This window comes from Lucilia cuprina, chromosome 4, assembly GCF_022045245.1.
Source record: "Lucilia cuprina isolate Lc7/37 chromosome 4, ASM2204524v1, whole genome shotgun sequence".
NCBI classification, from domain to species: Eukaryota; Metazoa; Arthropoda; class Insecta; order Diptera; family Calliphoridae; genus Lucilia; species Lucilia cuprina.
This window is the reverse complement of record NC_060952.1, coordinates 3984442-3999889: the sequence shown is the minus strand read 5'-3', so window position 1 is coordinate 3999889 and position 15448 is coordinate 3984442. Positions and strand designations below refer to the sequence as shown.

The 15448-nt window shown below is 29.1% G+C and overlaps 3 protein-coding genes across 4 annotated transcripts in view; all 3 read right to left on the bottom strand.

The window, feature by feature from the left end:
* Nucleotides 1–230: 230 nt before the first annotated feature.
* Nucleotides 231–4192, bottom strand: LOC111690843 (carcinine transporter-like). Its single transcript, XM_023453416.2, has 10 exons — nucleotides 3874–4192; nucleotides 3672–3784; nucleotides 3336–3498; nucleotides 3002–3178; nucleotides 1857–2006; nucleotides 1507–1731; nucleotides 1060–1187; nucleotides 891–977; nucleotides 497–831; nucleotides 231–420 (listed from the first exon to the last, which is right to left on the bottom strand). Exons 1-10 carry the CDS (start codon nucleotides 4158–4160, stop codon nucleotides 307–309), a joined length of 1779 nt encoding a protein of 592 aa, XP_023309184.2. The 5' UTR covers nucleotides 4161–4192; the 3' UTR covers nucleotides 231–306.
* Nucleotides 4193–6395: 2203 nt separating this feature from the next.
* LOC124419628 (solute carrier family 22 member 21-like) lies at nucleotides 6396–7112 on the bottom strand. The gene is made up of 2 exons (XM_046949830.1): nucleotides 6574–7112; nucleotides 6396–6509 (listed from the first exon to the last, which is right to left on the bottom strand). Exons 1-2 carry the CDS (start codon nucleotides 6892–6894, stop codon nucleotides 6396–6398), a joined length of 435 nt encoding a protein of 144 aa, XP_046805786.1. The 5' UTR covers nucleotides 6895–7112.
* A 4423-nt stretch (nucleotides 7113–11535) lies between these two features.
* The window catches only part of LOC111690837 (carcinine transporter), a 22105-nt gene continuing 18192 nt past the window's right edge, over nucleotides 11536–15448 (bottom strand). For both annotated transcript variants that reach the window (XM_046950108.1, XM_023453409.2), the window contains exons 6-11: nucleotides 15007–15156; nucleotides 13506–13730; nucleotides 13065–13192; nucleotides 12734–12820; nucleotides 12302–12636; nucleotides 11536–12097 (exon numbers count right to left, since the gene is read on the bottom strand). In XM_046950108.1, coding sequence (XP_046806064.1) covers nucleotides 11987–12097; nucleotides 12302–12636; nucleotides 12734–12820; nucleotides 13065–13192; nucleotides 13506–13730; nucleotides 15007–15156 — 1036 coding nt within the window. In that variant the 3' untranslated portion in view covers nucleotides 11536–11986. The remainder of the gene's footprint in view (nucleotides 12098–12301; nucleotides 12637–12733; nucleotides 12821–13064; nucleotides 13193–13505; nucleotides 13731–15006; nucleotides 15157–15448) is intronic.

The window sequence follows — 15448 nt, the reverse complement described above, 5'->3', positions numbered from 1 at the left end:
AAATGGACTTGTACGTTTTCACTGGTTATTGGGTAGAAATAAAAGTGACAACAGATTATCATTGTTTTGCTTTCATCTCTTTTAGTTTTCAAGATACATGGACTTTTATGTTTTCAATCAAAAAATCGGTTTTTGGTGGATAAGCAAGATGTAAATTCTGCTACGTTTTTTTAACAAATAGCATTTTGTGTTTAATAATCAAATTAATAAACTGATCTTAATATTGGGTGTAAATTTTATACAATATTTAAAATTAAAACATTGATAAAGGAGACGTCTTTGAAGAGACCTTTTATTAAAATCCGTTTAGGGGGCATATTGATCCTGATTTAGCTTTTCCAGTGCAGTAATATCAATCGAACTCTTTTTGTCTGTTAAATTATGATTGGCTGCAGGCGCCTTAGGTAGACTGAAGAATTTCTTTTAAAAAAATTTAAGTGAATATTATGGCATTTAATATTAATATTCTGACTTTTTCCTTAAAAAAACAACTTACATCATTTACACCAAATTGCCTCGCTTCCTCCATAGTGTCAGGTAATTTTTTATGCAATGTTTCGGGCAAGAAAAGAGTACCGACTGAACTAATTAAGAATAATGTAGCTAAAATATAATAGGGGCAGCGTATGTCAACAGTGGTACTTAAATACACAAGATATGGAGCCAAAGTACCAGCAGAATTACCCAAAATAGTACCAAATGCACATCCAGTTTGGCGCATGCAAGTGGGATAAATTTCCATACCCTGCAAGCTAGCCGTAAAGTAGGATACTGCATTTAAGAATTTGACAAACGAAGCCAAACCCATGACTATGAATTCATATTTTTTCTCTAGCAATAGAAAATATATTAAAACCTTTTGATTACAGGAATGCTAGTGCTAAACTTACCTACTGCCAATATTATAATCAATACACAAGTAAGGCATGATATAAAGGCTGAAAAACTATTAGTAAAACGACGTCCAAATTTATCACCTAAAAGGGAGATCCATTTTAAATGTTTAATTGTTTTATTTTTTGGTATAACAAACTGTTTCTTATGTAATGTCTAACTTACCTAAATATCTGCCCATAAAGTAGGCGGGTATTTCTGCTACACTTTGTAAAAGAAAATTTAGGAAGGGATTACCACTTATGGCTGTACTGAACAACACTATAGTAAAGTAGGAAATACCAACAACGCAGCTGTTTTTGGAGGAAGAAAAACGAAAAAAAAATATTAATTTATTACTTCTTAGCATTAATATATCACTTTTCTTATTAACATTATTTTTCTCTAATTTTACAGCTGTAACGCGTATACGTAATATTTATAATGTTGCATTTTTTAATATTACTTATACGCTTATTGTGAAAATAATTTAAAATGAAAGCTGTTATTCGGGACAAAAATCATAGTTGAAACTTGAGGAAAAGTTTAGCAAGGGTTTATTTTTAACATTTCTGCTGTTGTATGTTTTTAATAATATACTTTCCTTGTTTTACTAGGAAAAAGTAAACTTACCGAGAGAAACCCAAAATCAAAGTATTTTTAGCCAAACGCCAGCCACTGAACATTGATGCAAAACCATAAGTAGCCTCTTGATTGATTTCGCAGTAAATTTGAGCCAAATCTTTTTCCGTCATATCAAACTGGCGTCCATTGACCTTAGCAATTTTTTTCAATTGTGTAATAGCATCACCAAAACGTTTCTTGCTAATCAGCCAACGTGGAGACTCAATGGCATATCTTGTTATGAAAAGAAAACGAAAGGTAAATAATTAAAAATGCTGAGAAAGTCTTTGGGATATAATAGTCAGGACTATTTAATTAGAAAATCTTAAAATCAAAAAATTGTGTTTTTAACAACTTACTTGTATATTAATAAGAAAAATAATGCTGGTACCGACGATATCCACATAAACGATTCCCAGTCACGTAGCCACCAAAAAAGCAGAGGTACCATTGTTATACCAACTGACCAACCAAAATTATGATACATTGCTATTAAACTGCGATCTTCACTGAAAATTTAAAAATTTAATTATAAATGCTTTGTTTGTAAAAAATACTGTAAAGTTGTTTGTTAAATTTTCTTCCAAACATTAAAATGATTTGTACTTACTCAACAGTATACTTTTCAAAATGATACTTAAAAGGGGCCTTGTGGTGACTAATAAATAATATTTTATATAAGTACTTACTTTTTAGTTTTTACATGTTGTTATCGAATTGAAATTTTTCGAAAATTATATATTGCTTTTGGCAAAAATTTGCCCCCAATGTCATTAACATGTTAAAAAAATTACTTAACCCAGTGAAATATTTTAAAATTTTGGTAATGAGTATTGTAGATAATGTAGTTATTTCATACATTACTTGTCTATAGCGTATGTCCATTAAGGAATTAGGTTTTATTTCTAACAGTAGTCGATTTTGAAAATTCTTTCAAGAAATTAAAGATAAAATTACTTTTTAATGGGGCATTGAGTGAGAAAATAGACTAGCCAACATAAAAAATAACTGTAAAACTAGTTTCTAAATTAGAAAAGACGGGTAATGAGATTTGTAACCAGTTATTTTTTGATCATCGTCCAACAAAAATGAGTAGTTATTCACCCAAAGAGTAACTACTTACACTTTTCTCCAATATTACTTGCCTACTTACAGGGTAAGTAAAGATTTTGCTGGGAATATTCTATTGTTAACGTAAAAATATTGATGCCTAACTTTTCAATAAAGGTTTTTGCTAAGATATTCTATTAAATCAGTATCATAATGGAAACAAAAGTGAGCAGTAGATAAATATTCCAAACTGTTGATACAAGAAGTTGCAAATAAATCAAACAATACATTGTATTCATTCTAGTACAATAGATAATATTGAGTTATAAAACTTCCTAACGGCATTCATTAAATTACTGGCATTGGATTTCTCAGTAACTAAATTATTATGTATTTTTATTATACTTTTTAAAAGTTAAATACATATTGTATAATGAATAAGATTGACACTCACTCTCTTGATATTTCCATGCCGATTACATGAGGTGACTGAAATACACTATTTATGGAGAAGGATGTTAAGCAGGAAACGATTAAGAACCAAATATAATGAGATGTCGTCAAAATTGATGAAATTCTACCAAAGGAGCTTAATAGCACACTAACGTAATAAACAATACGACGACCAAAACTAAAAGAAAATGACACAAAAAGAATATTTAATGAGAACAAAAAAAAATATAAAATAGCAGAATTTCAATTACTATTTCCTTGTTATGCAAATGTCTTTAAAAAGAAAATAAAATGAACTTGAATTTATATTAATTTTAGTGCTAGATGGAACTTACATGTCACCCATTTGACCAAGCAGAAAAGATCCTACTACTTCGGCCACACGTCCAGCGACGAATATATTTGTCACATATAAATCCTTTTCGCAAACCCAATTCTCCCGTGTTGGTACGGTGTGTTTAAACCAAGTTCGATCATAAGTCCAGCCATTTTTACAAACTGAAAGAAAAGTAATTTGTTCTTTTTATAGTTTTATACATAGTGAAATTTTGCCACTACATAATTAGTGATATATTTCCGTACAGATATTAATGATGCCAAACATTTTCCATAACAATGACAGCAAACGTGTAAGATAAAAGGTTTTAGTTACCTGATGTCTAAATACTAACCTGTTACATTTGCTGCTGTTGAATTCCAATGCTCCCAATCATCAATTTCTGTAAAATCGACATCATACATTTCACAACTGCTATACTTTTCTGCCCCACGATTGTCTTTTGTTCTATAGAAAAATATTTGATTTATAAGTTTAAAATTTTAACTATAATTGCAATCAATTCATGAATTTAAATTAACTATTTTCACACTTACGTGGGTAATGTCAATTTTTGCCATTCACTGAGAGTAAAATTGGTAGTCTCTCTACCCGGCACTGTGCACCAATGATCGGGTACATTTAAAGCTAAAATTATATTCATATACATCATGGATCCCATAATTGACAGACTCATGACGAATATTACATTGAAAATCAATTGAAATCTTCCATGGTTACCAGCCTTCTCGATAATTGGCTGGAATGGATCATCTATTGTACTGGAGTCTACCATTGAAATATCAATAGAACCATTTTTACTGTTTAACACGTTATTTTTCATTTTTAATTGCCGTTTGGGAAAATTGATGATGTTCTTGCAAAATCTTTTTTAGACTCTTATCATTATTTTCTATAACAAGAAATTTCAAAGTGTGATTAATATTTTATTTACAGTTCCTATAGGAGTATTTGCTTTATTAAAACATTATTAAAAATGGTAGAATTTAAAATAATAAACGATCAATTGGAATCCCTCACTCTAGTAATTTTCTAACCTTAGAAAGCATAAACATATATTCTAGAACCTTGTACCTATATAGGCGAGTCACTGAAACCATATCCGTCTGTCTGTTTATGCGTCTTTATGTACGCTTGCTGAAGCCACGAGAAATGAATAAATGCTGCAACAACACGTTGCATTTTCTTTTTTGTTATTTTGTTTTTGTTACATACAAAATTTTTATAGATAAGATCTTAAATCAAAAATTAAAACAATTTATGTGTGTAATTAAAATGTTTGTATTAAAAAAAATTAAATTTTAAACATTATATGTATATATTTCCACTTCTTTCATTGGTTTCAATAGAAACCAATTTTATTCTTGGAGTATTTCAATTCAATTTGACCCCAGCCTCCATAAAAGCTTTCCTTCAGAAAATACCTTGAAGGACAACATTCACTTATAAACACTAATAACACAATTAAATTCTACACAAATAACTTTGAAGTAGACGTAGATTCCTCCACCAACATGTATAAGGATATGCCCTTCCTCTTATAGAAAATCTCTTTTTTATCAACAATAAGTAAAAATATTCAGGAATAAAGTTAAAAAAACAATTAAAACGCTTTAATTTTTAAAAAGTAATTCATTGCTTTTGATTTATTCCAATTAATGTACTCAATTATTTTAATATAAAAATTACATACTCTTTTTTTCCGTTATAATTTATCCGTTTAATTAAAAAATATATTTTTTTCATTTGTTCACTTTGACGTCTAAATCTAATCTAAACATTATTTAGTCTCTAAGTCAATAATATCGCTGTTTTAGAGCCTTAGCCAAAATTTATAAAAGTTTCTGCAAAAACACAGTTGCCAGATTGAACGGTTTTAGTATAATTAAAAATTCGTTGCAGAATGCTTAAAATTTTTGTTTAGATTTTACATAAATTAAAATCTAAACTCTTACTATAAAATAAAAATTTTGAAAACATAATCAAAAAATGTTCATTAGCATGTAAAGGGGTAAATTGCTGGACATTTTATATTTTTATGCATTTTTTTTTTAATACGGCGATGTCTTACTACATACAAACTCTTACAAAATTTACAGAAATAAATAAGTCGTTTAAAATCGCCTGAAAAACTATACTGCTTTTATAGTTTTATAGACAAAAAGACTAATTAATTCGAAAATATTTATATAACACATTGTTAAAAAGAATTTATAAGTACAAAGAAAAAATCCAGTAATTATAATTCGAAATCATAACCTTGTTTCAAAGTATTAACACTATGTTAAACAAAATTAATTAAACCCCTATAATTGATTTACACCCATAGTCAAAAATGTTTGATAAAGTTATTTATGGTTTATTTTAGGAATTTTGTATGTGCGCAAATAAGCGATTAATATCTTTATGAAAACGAGAATTCGTTTTTAAATTAAAAAAAATTTTCTGGCAACATTGTTTGTAGGGCAATGCTCTAAGACTAAATAAAATTTGTCACCACAACATAATATAGATTGCCTATAGTGTGAACATATTAATAAAGATAAACATATTTGAGTATTTTCTAATTGTTTAACAATCTGATTATAAAATCGCAAACTATGTCTTAGACTATGTTATCATTTAATCATAAACTCATTAAATTATAAGTACTCAATAAAAGTTTTAGAAAGGCCTTCAGGTAACACCTTAAAATAAAATCAACTGATTTGTAGGGAAGCCAAACAAAAACAGAGAGAATTTATTTAAAATTAATACTTTCAAATGAAATGTTACAATCATTTGAAAGAGTGAGAGCAATATGGAACTTTTTAGATAAAATTTTTCAAAACATTAGTCAAATTAAAACTTTAATTAAGACAATTATATTTGGTAATATTGAATCTTATAATGATACCCATTATTTATGTAATTGGTTTTTTTCAGATGTGTCCCAAAATGCTATATATGCTGTATCAACAAGACGTTGTCATATGGGGATTTGCGATTTTAACTCACTAGGCTATTTTTAAAAAAAATCACCATTCGGCTTCCTTTAAAACAACAAAAACTACCCAGATTAGGATGCATATTGGTCTTGATTTAGCTTCTCAAATACCGATAGTTCTGCAGCTTGTCTTTCACCCATTGAATCAACATTTCCTTGCGGTGCTTTTGGTAAACTAAAAAATTTCTAGAAACAAATAAAAAATAGATATGTTATGAAATTCAATATTGATAATAATTTAATTAAAAACAAAACTTACATCATTTACACCAAACTGTTTTGCCTCCTCCAAAGTGTCAGGCAGTTTTTTATGCAAAGTCTCGGGTAGGAAAAGACAAATAACAGCAGCAATAAAAAATAAAATACTCAAGAAATAATACGGACTGCGTATGTCAACGGTGATACTTAAATACACCAGATAAGGTGATAAAACACCAGCGGAATTTGCCAAAATAGTGCCAAAAGCACAACCAGTCTGACGCATACAGGTGGGATATATCTCCATGCCCTGTAACGTGGCCGTAAAGAATGTCAATGCATTTAAGAACTTAATAAATGAAGCCAAACACATTACAGTAAACTGATGCTTTTCCTCTGTAGATGAAATTTTAAAATAAATATATTATATTTCGATATACAAAAAGGCGTCCAAATTTGTCACCTTTTTCATCAAGCAGAAAAAATATAAAATAAAATTAAAAAAAAAAAAAATATTCAAATTAAAGAAATAAAAAAAATTTTGTTTAATAATAACAGATTAACAATTAATTTTATAAAAATTAATAGCTCATTCGCAAAATTGCTTAATTTTATTTTTAATTCTTCCGTTTTAAGTTATTGTTCTAAAATATAAGTATTGTAAAAATGTTTCTTTAACTTACCCATATATTTTCCAATAAAATAAGCTGGCATTTAAGCTAAACTTTGCAGTAGAAAGTTTAAATAAGGATTACCAGCTCATAGCAGAACTAAACAAAATTATTGTAAAGTACGAAATGGTAAATTCAGAACACATTAATAGTAGTGCACGCATACGTAATATTTATAAAATTTTATTAGTCCATATTTAGTATACGTCCGTTTGATTCATTATTTGAAAGTACTGCTAATTTAAATAAAATTTTAAGCATCAAATAAATACTGTTTTTCACATATAACCAATAATATAATTAATATATAAAATTGATTTAATCCTCTCTTTGTTTCCTTCGAAAATACATTTATGTATGTGTAATCACTTAGAGAATATCGAGAATAACGCTGTTGGTATCGTTGATATCCACATAAACGATTCCCAATCACGTTGCCACCATTTGTTACATACATATCCTTAGAACAGACCCAATAGTGCTTTTAAAGCAAGTCTGATCATAACTCCAGCCATATTTGCAACCTAAAACAAAATTAGAAAACAATTTTGCATAATATAAAATAAGGCATTCAGTTCAATTCTAGTTCAGTTCTAGTTCAGTTCTAGTTCAGTTCTAGTTCAGTTCTAGTTCAGTTCTAGTTCAGTTCTAGTTCAGTTCTAGTTCAGTTCTAGTTCAGTTCTAGTTCAGTTCTAGTTCAGTTCTAGTTCAGTTCTAGTTCAGTTCTAGTTCAGTTCTAGTTCAGTTCTAGTTCAGTTCTAGTTCAGTTCTAGTTCAGTTCTAGTTCAGTTCTAGTTCAGTTCTAGTTCAGTTCTAGTTCAGTTCTAGTTCAGTTCTAGTTCAGTTCTAGTTCAGTTCTAGTTCAGTTCTAGTTCAGTTCTAGTTCAGTTCTAGTTCAGTTCTAGTTCAGTTCTAGTTCAGTTCTAGTTCAGTTCTAGTTCAGTTCTAGTTCAGTTCTAGTTCAGTTCTAGTTCAGTTCTAGTTCAGTTCTAGTTCAGTTCTAGTTCAGTTCTAGTTCAGTTATAGTTCAGTTCTAGTTCAGTTCTAGTTCAGTTCTAGTTCAGTTATAGTTCAGTTATAGTTCAGTTATAGTTCAGTTATAGTTCAGTTATAGTTCAGTTATAGTTCAGTTATAGTTCAGTTATAGTTCAGTTATAGTTCAGTTCTAGTTCAGTTCTAGTTTAGTTCTAGTTCAGTTCTAGTATTTAAAACTAAAATAATATTCATATAAATTATGGCAGCGGCAATTGTTAGACCCATTATAAATGTTATGTTGTTAAAACGTTGAAAACGACCATGATTACCGGCTTTTGCGATAATGTGTTGAAAGGGATCATCACTTGCACTTGGATCGATTTCTTCAAGGTTGCAATTTCTACTGGTAAAGTTGTTGTCTTCCATATTGTTTAATAATGGGGTTTGAACGTTACTTTAGAATAATGAGATCTTATATTCGAAATAAGTGAATTAAAGAATATCTTTAATTTAAGCATATTAAGTTATTTTTTTATTAACATAATTTGAGTAGACTTATACAATATATTCATTTTAACGATAACTATATTATTCACTTGAGTATTATAAGTAACACGTTGCTGTCTATTTGATATTGTCATCTGTAACTGCCAAAATCAAACTAATCAGTATGCACTTTAGAATGGTATTAATCGATCAATATTAAATTTTAATTTGTTTTTTTATTATATTTAATTTTTTATCATAGTTAATATTTATATTTAATTGTTTATATATAAATTTATTAATTTTACATTTTTGGTTGAGTTTATAAAATTCTACGTTTAATTTTAAATCTGCTTAATTTGTTGCATTTGTTTATCATATTATCATCAAAACGTTGTAGAGTAGATGCTGCCATATTTAAATATTTTTAAATCAATTAAAAATCTAATTGATAATTTCAAGATTACTTAAGTGCCAAATAGACTAAACAAGCGGCTTGAAAAACATACTTTTTCATTCCAACACACACTACCCAAACATTGCTCGTACAATCAACGATTTTTTTACGTTTTTGTGGACTTACAAAATGGTAATTTTCTAAAAAAAAAAAAATACAAACGGATTGACAAAAATTCAATACAAACAAACCGCAAGCATTTGTGCAAACACGAAACACCCTCATACACTATACAACAGGCTTGCACAAACGTAAAATACTGGTAAGTTTGTCAAGCCGCTTGTGTAGTCTATTTGGCCCTTTATAGTTTCCATTCGTGTTCTAGTTTATTTGTTAAGTTCCAAGTTGATTATATAATTATAATTGTAAAGCTTTCCAATCCCTGTGGTAACTTTATCTGAAGGGCAATGTATTGAAACAATATATAGCTTTATACAACAAAAAATTTAAACAAATATGTTAATAAAGATAACAATTTGCTTGTATTTTCTAGATATATAACAATCTAATTGTTTTAAAATGTTTAAATAGAATAAATACAAAAAAGTTATAATAAAATTTTAAGGAATTAAATAAACAATTCTTAACAATTAATGTAAATGACACAGGCCGACAAAATTTTTTAACTAAGAGACCAAAGTATACTTTTCTAAAGAATTTATTCAAATCTGACTTCAGATTTTTTTCACAGCTAGGAATTGATTAACCTTGTTCTGAAATATAAAAAAACCATGTTTGGCCCTTTTTAAAATGCTATAACATCGCAAATTTAAAAAAAAAAATAAGAACACGTAATGTCAAATTTCAGATGTGATGAAGAAATTTGGTTCTGAATTTGATCTCAAGGTTTTGACTTTTTCAAATTTTTATCTTATTCTCGGACACAATAAACTATAGTAGCTTCTATTAAAGGAGAACAAATTAATTTTCCAAACGGTATTTCATCAATTGACCTCTTGATTATGGATCTAAAGATTAGAGGATAGATATGCAAAATAGCCCATAGATTATTTAATATAAATTGTCGTACCGAAGTTAAAAAATATTATGATATATAACAACCTAGTCCCTTACTGCCTTATTCATAATAATTTATCAAAGGTTTATAGAAAAAATTTTGTATAAAAATTTGATTTATAAACCTTTGATAAAAGTGTATAAATAAAACCCTTAAACTATATACAGAAATAGTTTAAGTAGATTTCAAAAAACAAATCTTAAAAAATATAAACTTCCTAGCAGACACAACGTCAATAATACAGTTATAAAATATCCACATCGGTCCCAGAGGGTTAAGTAATCCATACCAAAAATTGTACGATATAAATTTTTTTAATATTTATAACATATTTTAGGGATGTAAAATAATTTCAGTTCAACATTCTTTCCTTTAAATATTAACATTAGCGTTTGTGCTAATATTTATGTGATAATGTTTATTCAACCGACCTTGAAGTATACCGAAAGAATCACTTTCTGAGTCAATTATGGCAAGTCCGGTTGGCATCCAGCCAGCATCCATGCAAGGTACAGACATTCAAGACATTTGGATAAAATTTGGACTATACCTACGTGTTGTTCAGCATTGGAACAAAACCTGTTTAAAATGGCTGACTCGGTCTATTATTTCACCTAGCTCACATGCAATTGGAGCTTTCCAACTTTGTTTTATACAATCATATATACAAAATGTATGACAATAGTTCCATATTTGACCGTAACTCCCATATAAAGCCTCTTTCAGACAATTTGTTTTCCATCAATAAATTGCTTAAATATATTGATATTGGGGTAAAATTCAACTTACTATACTCTTCACCATCGTGAGTTTGTCATTCCGTTTGTAATTTCTAAAATATAATTTTTCGACTCTATAAAGTATATATATTCTGGATCTTTATAGATAGCGGAGTCGATTAAGCCATGTCCGTCTGTCTGTCTGTCTGTCTGTCTGTCTGTCTGTCTGTCTGTTGAAACCAGTTTTTAGACACCATATCATACGTTCGCAACGACTAACTATGCTTTCCAAGCTTTATTTTTAAATATTTGCATCAAAAAGCTAAAACTACGGTATTCATTTTATACAGACTTAAAACAAAATTAATTAAAAAATCTTCAAAATCTGAGATGTACCTATTTGTAACTTCATTGAACTTTAAGTAGGTGATTTAGACAAAATTTAACAAAATTCATTTCCCTAAAACAAAACAACAATTTATGTACTTTTTGCCGATATGTAAATAAAACTTTGGTGTATAAAATTAAAAACGACACATGAATGTATGATGTTACTTTAAACATGTCAAGAGTTTGTTTTGTCTGAACACAAAGGACAAAATGGAATGCAACACAGTCACGAACTGAATGCTGCTGCATCGTTTCCACCGTTATAAATAAAAGCAAATTAAGTAGATTATTCCAATTTTTTGTTTCTTTTTTATTATTTTATTATTGTGTTTTCGTATAGTTTTTTTAATTTTTTTGTTTTTTGGTTTATATATAAAACTAATTTAACATTATTATGCATTTAGGTAATAAAAACTTAAGAAAACGACTTAAAGTACATCACACATTGTATGGAATAACAACAACAAGGACTCTTGCTCTCCTCCTCCTTCTCCAGCTTCTCATTCTATTCCAGTTCTATTATATGCAACAAAAGAATGACAAACAACTAGCCAACCAAACGACCGAAAAAATATCTTACACATTAATTAGTAGGAACGACATCAACGGCAAAATATTATAAAACGGGGGAAAAATCGGAATACTGAAATGCTAAATCATGCTTGCGAAATAAAATCATGATGATGTTGTTGTTTAGAACAACGACAACAAAACAACAAAAAATAAACATAAAATTTTATACACATAATTTAGGGTGCATATTGAGCCTGATTTAGCTTTTCCATAGCAGCATCAGACGCCTGTCTTGAGGCTGTTGTATTGGCATTGGCTGCTGGCGCCTTGGGTAGACTGAAGAATTTCTATAAAACAAGAAAAAGATTTATAATACAAAAACATAAAATGTAGTAAATTTAGCAACTAAACGACGTTTTTACACTGAAGTACACACATACACACAAATATTTTAAACGTAATAGATAATTTTACATTCAATAGATTCATTCATCTATTCATAAACTTATTTAGTGAGGTTTTTTTGGATTTGTGTGAAAAAAACAACTTACATCGTTTATGCCAAATTGACGAGCCTCCTCCATAGTGTCGGGCAGTTTTTTGTGCAGTGTTTCGGGTAAGAAGAGAGCACCGACGGCGCCAAGAAAGAATAATGTACCCAAAATATAATAGGGACTGCGGATGTCGACGGTGGTGCCTAAATAGACAAGATACGGTGCCAAAACACCGATAGCATTCGCCAAAATGGTGCCAAGAGCAATGCCAGTCTGGCGCATACACGTGGGATAAATTTCCATGCCCTGTAAACTGGCCGTAAAGAATGTAATCGCATTTAAAAACTTAATAAATGCCGCCAAACCCACTACAACAAATTCGTACTTCTCCTCTGTTAAATGTTTGTTGAAATTTAGAAATTGCAAGAACAAAAAATTAAATAAATTAAAAATTAAGATAAGTTAAGAAAATGGAAGACAAACACTTACCCGTTGCCAAAAATATTACCGGTAAACAGGTTAGAAATGATATAAAAAATGAAAGACTATTAGTAAAACGGCGTCCAAATGTATCACCTGTAGCATCAATTAAGAAAATATAAAAAAATAATTACATTTGTTAAAGTTACGAAACAGTAAAATGTGGTTAAAAATGACACGGAAAAAATGCTTAAGAAATACTAAAGAGTTCTTTAAAGAAGTTTACATTGAAACAAACTTTAATGACACCTTTTTGTTGCTAGCAAAAAGGTGAAAAACTATTTTTGTTTTTTTTTTCCAAATTAATTAAAATAAATAATAAATTTTCCTATTAACTTACCCAAATATTTGCCCAACAAATAGGCTGGAATCTCAACTATACTTTGCAGCAGGAAATTTAAGAAAGGATTTCCGCTCATGCGAGAACTGAATAGAACTAAAGTAAAGTAAGATACCGCTACAACACACCTATATCAAAAAGAAATAAAGAAAAAATAAAAAACTATTATTGTTCTTGGATAACGATAAAATCGCGAGCTTAAACTTATTTACTTTACAATATCTACGATCTGCTCTAAATATAAATTGTGTGAATATTTAACGTATACGTAATAATTATTTTTACTATAATTAAAAAAACAAGTATACGTTCTCCAAAGAGTTTAAAACAGCAACATAAACTGCGTTAAAAAATTTCTGATTTACTTTGAGTTATATTGTATCGTTTGCATGTATTGTTAGAATAATCTTTAAATTAAATCTTAAATACTCAACAACTTACCAACTGAAACCCATTATAGCAGTATTTCTAGCCAAACGCCAACCACTGAACAACGATGCAATGCCATAGGTAGCCTCTTCTTTTGTTTCAGAGTAAATTTGTGCCAACTCCTTTTCCGTCATATCAAACTGGCGACCATTGATTTTGGCAATTTTCTTAAATTGTCTAATCGCATCACCAAAGCGCTTCTTGCTAATCAACCAACGTGGCGATTCAATGACGTATCTTTTCATTTAACATACGAGAATATAAAAAATAAAAATCAAGTAAAGAATAATAAAAAATAAAGCAAAAATTCAAATAAAATGAATAAAACAACACAACAAACAAAGTATTAAAAAAAAGAAGGAAATTCAATTGAAACAAAGTTACTGTCGAGAAAAACAGCATAAAAAATTACGGAAACCAGTGGAACACAACGTACATACAAAACACACAGACACACATGCTTTTACTTACTGTCAAGCAAAGGAGACGAGACCTGTACATAGTATAGTAAGTATAGAATCCAGTAAGGCTCAGAACAAACTGATATTAAATTGTACTCTTAGATAGCACATTCGATTCACCTTCAACATAATTATCCAATAGCTTGGCTTTGCAAATTTTAACTGACTTTTTAGTTGATTACTTAGGAATACATAAGTGATGATTGACAAGTAATACAAAAGTAAATATTTTCGAAAAAGTCCAAAATAGTAACCTACATTAATTCAGAAACTACCGGGCAGTATGATGTGTTTGTATTGTTGAGTATCAACTATAGTTAGTACGGTCGTAACGTACTACAATTCGACCATAAAACAAAACATTGTGTAAAAAGGTTCCGGGTTTTTATTTTTTAGTTTGATTCTTATTTTTTTTTTCTTGTTTTAGTTTTTTATCGAAAGAAATTGAAAACAATCGAATGAATTTGATTGGATTTCAAATGAATTGAACATTTGAACACAAATGGATGTACACACTCGCGCATACATTTATAGATATATATATTCCTATATTATAGAGAATATAAAAGATACAAGGCAAATATACAAGACATCGTGCAATTGCGTTATGCTTCAATGAATTGATGGGGATTCACACACACACACAGTTACACACTTGGTTACATTTCCCATATGTACGTATATGTATAAGAGTAGTCTTGCATGCATTTATTGTTTAAATCTATATATGTATGTATGAGTTGTATGCTTATGTGGGAATAAGAACCGTCTCCACTAAATGGGAAACAAACAATATGCTGGATTTTTTTTATTCCATCAGCTCTGTTTTTCTTATTTTGTTATTTTCATTTTTTTAAGCTCAAAGTTTTATAGTCGTCCTCAATTTAGTTTTTCTTTTTGATTTTATTTCTTCGTTTTCTTTTGTTTCTTTCCTTTTTTTTTTTTGCATACTTCTTTCTGTTCATTGCCTTAATGAAACTGGCAAATGGATAATAGTAACTACTAGAACAATAACATGACAATTATGCTTAAAAGTATGAAAAATAACTTACGTGGAGAATATCAAGACTAAAGCTGTTGGTATTGTCGTTATCCACATAAATGATTCCCAATCGCGTAGCCACCAGAAGAGCAAAGGCATTAATGTTGTACCAAATGACCAACCAAAACTTTGATAAATTGCTATAGTACTGCGATCTTCCCTGGAAGTGAGAAAAATATAAATGTTATTTATTTGTCTCTATATGATGCAATGCTGATAATTTCTGTTTAAAATTTATGCAATTGATGCATATTTTAAAATATACCAAACGAATATATACATATATACTAAAAAATACAGTCGAGTCTATAGTCTGGTCTACGGTCTAGTCTATGGTCTAGTCCATAGTCTAGTCTATGGTCTAGTCCATAGTCTAGTCTATAGTCTAGTCCATAGTCTAGTCTATAGTCTAGTCTATAGTCTAGTCTATAGTCTAGTCTATAGTCTAGTCT

Excerpts from the sequence above, each read along its gene's own strand:
- LOC124419628 (XM_046949830.1), bottom strand. The coding sequence starts at position 6,894 with ATGTGTTTGGCTTCATTTATTAAGTTCTTAAATGCATTGACATTCTTT. Across the intron at positions 6,510-6,573 it reads GTGTAAATGATGTAAGTTTT|AAATTTTTTAGTTTACCAAA; the intron begins GTTTTTAATTAA and ends ATTTGTTTCTAG.
- LOC111690843 (XM_023453416.2), bottom strand. The coding sequence starts at position 4,160 with ATGAAAAATAACGTGTTAAACAGTAAAAATGGTTCTATTGATATTTCA. Across the intron at positions 1,732-1,856 it reads TTTTTCTTATTAATATACAA|ATATGCCATTGAGTCTCCAC; the intron begins GTAAGTTGTTAA and ends TTTCATAACAAG. Across the intron at positions 1,188-1,506 it reads TTGATTTTGGGTTTCTCTCG|CTGCGTTGTTGGTATTTCCT; the intron begins GTAAGTTTACTT and ends CTCCAAAAACAG.